This window comes from Cynoglossus semilaevis, chromosome 15, assembly GCF_000523025.1.
Source record: "Cynoglossus semilaevis isolate Cse_v1.0 chromosome 15, Cse_v1.0, whole genome shotgun sequence".
NCBI lineage: Eukaryota > Metazoa > Chordata > Actinopteri > Pleuronectiformes > Cynoglossidae > Cynoglossus > Cynoglossus semilaevis.
Genome location: NC_024321.1, coordinates 11,103,855 through 11,112,172, shown reverse-complemented (window position 1 = coordinate 11,112,172; position 8,318 = coordinate 11,103,855). Strand labels below are relative to the sequence as shown.

The 8,318-nt window shown below is 41.1% G+C and overlaps 1 protein-coding gene across 1 annotated transcript in view; it reads right to left on the bottom strand.

Annotated features, from left to right (window-relative positions):
• Positions 1-8,010, bottom strand: part of gfpt2 (glutamine-fructose-6-phosphate transaminase 2) — a 19,944-nt gene extending 11,934 nt beyond the window's left edge. Inside the window, exons 1-5 of the mRNA XM_008327140.3 lie at positions 7,418-8,010; positions 4,673-4,780; positions 3,483-3,590; positions 3,245-3,370; positions 707-765 (exon numbers count right to left, since the gene is read on the bottom strand). Of these exons, the coding sequence (XP_008325362.1) occupies positions 707-765; positions 3,245-3,370; positions 3,483-3,590; positions 4,673-4,780; positions 7,418-7,424 (408 nt within the window). The 5' untranslated portion in view covers positions 7,425-8,010. The remainder of the gene's footprint in view (positions 1-706; positions 766-3,244; positions 3,371-3,482; positions 3,591-4,672; positions 4,781-7,417) is intronic.
• Positions 8,011-8,318: the final 308 nt, after the last annotated feature.

Genomic DNA, 8,318 nt, shown 5'->3' with positions numbered 1-8,318 from the left:
AACACCAAAAATTCCAGTGTTCCAACATACAACCTGACAAACACTGAATGCATCATCATAATTGGCCATAAAGAAGTCACTCACCCAGTTGATCTCAGGACAAAGGTAACAACATTCCTTTAAATACATGAGAAACAATATGCATCCAGGAAGCACGGCAGACATCAGGGCATTAACACCTTCAGAGGATTTCACGTCATGGGACTCATATCGCTGACTAACACTCATCACCACATGATTGCCACTGTTTTTTTTTTTTCTTATTGTTGAGTCTGTGCTGCATGTCACAGTAGTTATAATGGTGCAATGATTCATTCATCTCCTCACACCCCTTTTTTTTTCCTTCTCTCTCGAGCCAAAACTCACACAGACGCACACAGAAACCCAATGACAAAGGACACATCGCTGCAGTCTCCACACATTAGAACCTTTAGAACATTCCGGCAGGCAGAGATTGTGTTTGTTTTTTTATTCGCCCGAGGAAAATAGATCTGAGTGTCGGGATCTGATGTTGCATTAAGTGTGACCAATTCTGAACTTTTCTTAAACCCACAAAAGGAACGTAAAGCTTTTAGACAATAGATCAGATAACGAAACCTCTTTAATGTGTGATTTCCTGTTTTAAGAAGGACCAGCACAACAGGTCTGGGCCGGAAAAAAAAATTAAAGATGAATGTAATTTGGAGAATGGGATCTGAGGACTTACCAGGTAAGCCTTCAGCTCTTTGTAGTTGGTGATGATACCATTGTGGATGACAACGAACTCTGACAAAGACAAGAAGAACGAAACCATTAGAAAAATAGGATTTCAAATGTTGATATAAATTATACCACGCAGAGTGTGTGGAAATCGGTTCATTTTTGTCCTCTGACCCTGACAACAATGTGTGAGGAATGTGTGTTAAACACGCAGAAAAAGAAAGTGAACTTGTTGTCATTGTGACACAGCACGCCACTGCACACCAAGAAATGTGACCTGTGCTTTTAACCCATCACCAAAGTGAACAGTGGTCAGCTTTGGGGAGCAGTGTGTGGGGGACGGTGCCATGCTGAGAGGAACTCAGTGATAACTTAGATAAGATAGCCAGGAAACACTGGTGGCCTCGAACCTGAAGCCTTCCAGACCCAAGTCTGCTTTCTTAACTCCTAAGCCACCACTGCCCCAGTAAGGAATCTGCGAAACAAAACGCTGAGCAGAAAGAAACTAAAATAGAAAGAAACGAATTAAATCGAATCAGTGACTGAGCTAATGCTTCTTGCTATATGTTGCTAACTCAGTTGTCGTAACTGACATACAATCGCAAAAATAAATGTTCAATGAAATTTATCGCATTAGGGAGAACTGTATATCCAATAATTCCACACTCCCCATTCACTTTAGGTTTAAGTTACTGAAGTTAACACTAGTCAACTACTCTACTCTAGTTGATACACACATTCATACACACAGGACAAATTAAAATACCACCTCGTCCAGCAGAGGCTTTAACGCCTCACTGAGCGCTAGGCAAAAGAAAAGTGGACGATTGACAAGCCGACTGTTGACACGCTGAGACACGCAAGAAATGAAGAAAATCCACAAACATGGTTATTATTGATTTTCTGCGAGGATTTGAGGTATACTTGAGCATAAATAATATTTTCATTATTTGGATTAGCCATGAATAAAAACAGGCAAAGAAAACCCGTCTTACATGTATCTGCTGATTAATGTCAGAGTTATGACTGTGACTAATCGTGATTAGTTGTTAGTCAATCCATTATAAAAAAGATCCATCATCATCACTAGTAGTTGATCAGTATCAAGACTGAGTATAAAAGGGGCAACTACAAAGAAAAAAGTTTCTTTTAACTACAAATTGCACATGTCCCTGTACCAGCACAGATGTTTCCTTTCCAACCTTTGGTCTTCAACCGTCTGGATTCTCTTGTCATCTCACCCAGAGCCTGTTTTTTCTCAAAATCAAACAGTATTGCTGACTCATCTGACCACAGAACACAATGCCATTGTCTTTTGATCGATCTCAGATGAACTCAGACTGGGAGAACTTGGCAGGATCTCTGCACCAAATTGTTGTAGGGGCTTCTGCTTTGCATGATACAGCGCTAAGAAACACTTTTTCAAATGCAGCTCAGACTGAACATGTCCAGTAAAATGTTTTTTTTTCCTGCCTGATAATGTCTTTAATGTTTTACGCTGGATGTTTTTAATGCTGGAATGAGCATCGACGGCTGCACACATTCAGCAGCAGCAGTTTCCATCCTTGGCCACAATCATTTAGCAGAGGTAGAGTCACATGACTGAATGATTTACTTATTTTGCAATACTATTTTTATTAATTTAAGTATATTTATACCAAAATACAATTATAGTATATTATAAAACAAAATATTAAAATATACTGTACATACATGGGCGTCAGTCAATGTCCTAAAGTGTAAAGTTTAAATTCTGAAATTTTATAATTTTCAATCTTAACTTGGTTGCATGGCAGTTTGTTTGTTACATGGCAGTGGTTTTCAAAGCAGGGGGCGGGTCCCCTCCCAGGGGCAACAAGCTACCCTGGGGGGGGAGGCAGGGCAAAAGTGTGGGAAAAATGCACTAATGTTAATTCTGTTCTCTTTTCAAAGACAACAGAAGATTTCTAGGATTTACAGAGTTTTAAAAACAATTTTGTGGGTTTTTGAAGTAATAGCTGCGAACTTGAGTCAGGTTTGGTTTAACAGCGGTCTTAGGGTTTATGTGGAGCTCATATAGCCTAATGAAAGGAAAACATACTTTTGAAGGGCTGTATGTAAACTACACAGAGAACACAGGTGTTTACACACTGTGGCTGACCTAAAAAACTTAATGAAATGGTTATGCGTTTTGCGACTTTGAATCATAGTTATTACGTCCCTTCTGTACCTTATCACTCCTAAGGTTTAGCTATCAATTTAACATGTGTTTGAGTACAAGCTCCGCCCCTCACAGAGAGCAGCCTGACTCGGGCGTAAGCAGATGGAACGCTGAATGTTGACTTATATAAACAACAGCTAATGTAAATGTAAGTCTAGGCTGGAGTAACAAAAGACTTTCTTTAACATTAGTCTATTCATCCATAATCATTAACGGCCCAATAGGCGCCAGGATTTAAATCCACGGCGGATAATCTTCTATCGGCGTTCCTGTTTTGGTTTCCTAAAGAACAACAGTGCGTGTATGTGTAAGATGACAGACGTGAATGTCAGGATTTCTTTTTACCATTTTCCTTGTCGGAGCGATGAGGGTGGCTGTTGACAGCACTCGGCTCTCCGTGTGTGGCCCAGCGAGTGTGAGCAATGCCGAAATGTGTGTAAAGCTCCTCGTCCAGGTCCAGGGAGTCTTTTTCTGACCACAGAAAGGACAACAGCAGGGGTTGTTAGAAACACGGGGCAAATACAGTAGAAACAGAACACAAGTGGCTTCGCAGAAACAGGAGAAGAAACGTGCAGGAACCCACTGTAGAGCTCCTCATCCAGGGCCTTGACTTTTCCCATCTTTTTGATCAAGCAGATGGAGTTGCTGTAGATGTCGGAGCTGGACTTGTTGGGGCCATCGACTGCAATACCTGCAAACGGTCACAGGGGGAGTATGTTGAATTAGTGTGGTCAAAATGGACACGTTAATGGTGTTAATTAATTTGTGAAATGAATTATATCAGCTAAATCACATTTTTAAATAATGACCCAGTGACACAGTTACACCATCCATCCACTTGTTGTCGCTCTAATACACTGACGATACACATGTCGTTATTTACACGCAGTGCTGTAAAGAAAACCAGAGAATATAAAACTGTAATTTATTGCCATTTTATAAACATTTCTCGAGCATCTCTCTTATTGCACATCAAAAGACGAGGCAGTTTTGCACAGGAATAAAAAGAAACACAGGAGTAATTAAAAATGTAAAAATATACATAATTATTTGTCATTCAAATCCAACAATATTGTAGACGACTAATCATAAATAATCATGATTAATAACAACATCAATCTAATTAAAATTGTTTGACAGCCCGAGAATGAAAAGTGTTAAGGTGTAACCTGTATGATACGTGCAGTGAGATTTATCACAGTGTCTGTGTGAGAACATGGGTGTGTGAACGCCAGTGTTTACCAGACGTCAATTGCCACAGTATGTCTTCATCCTGCTCTAACAGGATGAGCAAACAGAATAAGCTTGCATTTCTAAATGTGAGCGGCCACGAAATTCTCCCGGTGATACTCCCTGTGTAGTTTTTAGATCACAGGTGTGCCTTTGGTTTCACCTGTCATACCAGTTCCTCCTCATTTCATTCAATATATACTATGACCAAGTGTTTATTATGACATCACACATGCGTGGATCCAGTGAGCAGAACAGGGCGTGCTTATGCCTTTATCATTGAATGCTCCCAACCAAATTGAGGCAACAACATGTACTCTATTCACCTGCAGACCAAATTGGCTTTATAGCGTGTGCTCCTAGGGCTAATTACGCAGCACTGAATCTGTGATTGTCTCCATTCAACACCGCCGATGTGTTGAAACGCTGCCCAGATGTTTAATTTTCTGGGACACGTCACACAGGTGCCGCCGAGGAGCCTTTGAATGGCCTGTGTGTCTGAGTGTGCGTGCGTGGCAGCTCCGTGAAGCCAAGCATCTTTACCTGCTGAATCGTACCCTCTGTACTCCAATCTCTGCAGTCCCTTGACCAGCGTCTCAAATATCTCCTTCCTGGTGCGGGGCACTTGGTAATTCAGGTAGGCAAAGATCCCTGTTTGACACAAAAGAAACATAACCTCAGCTCAGAACCAGATACTGGAAAACTCATTATAGTGTTTTATCCTTTTGAACTATTATTATTTAAAGAAATCGTACCATGTAGCGACAATACTGAAAACAGTCACTGGGGGCAGTATGGTACCTAAAAAAGTAAGATGTCATAACGTCTAAATGAAGACGCGACTCAACCTGAGGTTTCCAGACAGTTGTCATTGACAGTCGCGGTTTCTTGTCATTTTTACGAGGCTCCTTCTCAAACATTCTGCTGTACTATGTTCTGTAAAAAAACCTTAATCTTAGCAGATACCAAGTGCTGGTATTTATAAAAATAATTTAGCACTGAAGCTAATTAGAAAGTTTAAAAAATACACAGTATACTTTTATTATTTCCAAAAGAGATAACTGATCTCATTAAGGGCATTTAAATCCACAGGAAAAAAATAGAGCGAACATTTTCTCTTTTAACGCACCGTATATCACTTTAAATATTTAGAGTCATTTTTTAGATCTGTCCTGAGAAAGAGGTTTGCTATCTGAAAGACACTGATACAGTATAATAAATAAATAAATATATGGTATTTTTAGGAGCTGTTAGATAAAGTATTTGTGTAATCGTTTTGTTAGAGGTCTCGTGATGAAAAAACCTTCATGACAACATGAGGGTAAGTTACTTTTAAGGAGATTTTTTTTTTCTAAACTGATCATACGATTAACCACAACATCAAAATACTTGCTGGAAACCTGACGAAAAACTTCACTGGAAATGTAGTGGTATTTATGATTAGGAAACTTAGCAGACGGAGAAGATTCTTCAGCAGGGCACCCTGGCCTTATGCAATTTTATTTTTTTTCCCAGTATTTCTGTGGGACGTCTTCTACCGACGACTGATACGAATTCCAACAATTCACTCGCCAGCTGTTTGTCCTTCAACAAAGACAAATACTTCAACCACTTGTTGGGTACTTCGTGCTTCCTAGAATCCTTCCCTGAAGTCAGGAATCGTTAGAAGTTCACATCCTGACCTGTCAGTGTTTGGCACCATCACGCACACACTCTCCTAATCTTTTTGTAAACACTGTTGTTTAATGTCACATGGTCAAAAAGTGGCAGCGTGGCACTCAAGTATCCTGGTTTCTCTCCTCCTCCTCCTCCTCTCACTCCTCCACCCTTCCTTCTGATAACCATTCACGTTTTGACACATAATAGTAAAAAAAAAATGGCCGTGTTTTTTTTTTAATCACGCTGTCTTTGCTATTTGCGACGAAGAACGCACCTGTTATCTCGTCGAACTTTCGGTTTTCCATCTCGGACTGATAGTGATGAGGCATTAAATCCTCGTAATACTTGGAATATGAAGTATTTGTAGTACCCTACAGCGGGTGACTGTAGTTTCTGTTTCAGATTCAACAATTAGACTAAATAAAGACAAATTAATAATTCAATTCAATGGTCTTTTTAAAAACAAAATCTACAAATATATAACATTAATTTAAATTCATATTTTATATAGTATTTTTGTACATTTAAAAAAAAAATCTCCCTGTCGGCCCTAAGGGTTTAACAATAAAAGGGTTTAATAATAAAAATAATATTTTGACTCTTTGATTTGATAGTACTGTAGTAAGCTGAGGTAATTAAAGGTATGGGAAACAGTGTTCCGTGCAAACCTGTACTTAATGTTTACTTTGATGCTTCCTACCTGGCTCACTGTTTATGTTAAGTGTTGATGTGAGATGCCACAAATATCTGGGCAATTCTTTTAAAAGTCTCCTGATTTCAAAGGGTTGTTTTTTTTTTTTTTTTGCCCCACCCTCCAGGTCTGACCTCTTCAGGTCATTTGATGGTGTTAAGTGAAGCGAAAAGATGGATCAGGCCTGAGGACGTTGTGAGGGAATGCTGTGCAGGATTATTTTTTACAGCGTACTATGAGGCTGCAGGTACACAGTAGATGCAGTATTCACTGTATGCCTACTCTGTGCTAACTCCAGAGCAGAGAGTGCAGGAATGTTCCGCTCAGCTCTGCTCTCCTCTTCCTCCTCCTCCTCCTCCTCCCGCTGGGACACAGCTGCCCATTGACGCACGGACATTGCGCGCAGTGTTGGAGCAGCCAGGTACAGGCAGTGGAGGAACTGTGGAGGAACAGCCACGACCTCCTCCTCACAGAGGAGGAAGAGGAGGAGGAGGAGGAGAGGCTGGTTGGATTTACCCTCAGAGTCAAACGTGACAGCTCCAGCGGGGGGGGAAAGATTATAGAGCGAAAGGATCACCAGTGGGCTAGATGTTGAGTATCAGACACTGACTTAGGAGTGAGCAGTACTTGCAGTAGTCACTGTGTACTTCTACTTCAAAATGAACCGGTATGACACAACTGTGTCGTACGCCCTTGGCTGAAAACAATGACACGTAGCAGCTGCGCGCAAAGCTTTTTCACGAATCCGCTCAGATCTGACAACGCAAATAAAGTCACATTTCAGCAGTGTCGCGTTAACGGCACCAAAAAGTAACATCACGCGATTTCGACGAGAATGACACGCCACCATCCCGAGCAGACACGCGTCAGGTTCAGTGCGTAAAACATTCCAAAGTTCCTGGTTACGAAGTAGAGAAGGAAACAACAGAAAACCTTACCACACATTGCTCAAGCTTCGTGGCCGGTGATGTTGGAGTGTTTGCGGGGAGAAAGCGTCCTAAGTTTCCCGGTTCGGAGTGATAGTGGTGGTGATGCTGCTGCTGTTGCTGTTGTTGCTGCTGTTGCTCTGTGTGTGTGTGTGTCGTTGAATCCAGAAAGACTGCACTCTCTGTCACGCTCACACTCTGCATTTAAATGGTGGTTCCTGGAGAGGCTGCGGCCACACCTCCTCTGCCTCTGTCTCTGCCTCCGTCCCTCCCGTCTCCCGGTGACACCGTATGCTGCTGCTGCTGCTGCTGCTGCTGCTCTTCTCAGGCACTGGGCTGAATGGAATACAATATTTTATCAATATAAACGTTCCATTCCTCAGCAGATATGAAGGGTTTGCTCAAACGGCTCAAACGGTTGTCCATTTTCTTTTAAACATGACTCATGTGTCTTCTTTTCTCCTCTACGGTTCGAGTCCTGATTTCCTGGTGTCAGTGTTTTTTCCCCTTCATTTTTTCCCCCCGTCTCTAACCGTTTGATGGAGAAAACAGGTCTGTGTTTCTAAGTTGGTATGTTGATAATGTGGATCCAAAATATGCCAATGCAGAACAGGTTTGACTCTACGTCGGCTGTGCTAAATATACATTCCAATTCATCGACTAAACATCTACATCATTGTTGCTATAACAAAATAAAAATTACCAGAACAGGACTTAGTCATTCACTCAGATGACTGCTCAGGGAGGGGACCACGCCAGGGCTTTAACGGGGAAATACAACATTTATTAAAAAAGGGATTTCCTGAATAACCAGGTCTTGATAAAGAAAACATAATTCATCTTTGTGGCATCTAAACAGTAATCAGGAAGTGGGTTTGTTGTTTTTACAGCACGGCTACATTCATAACATATT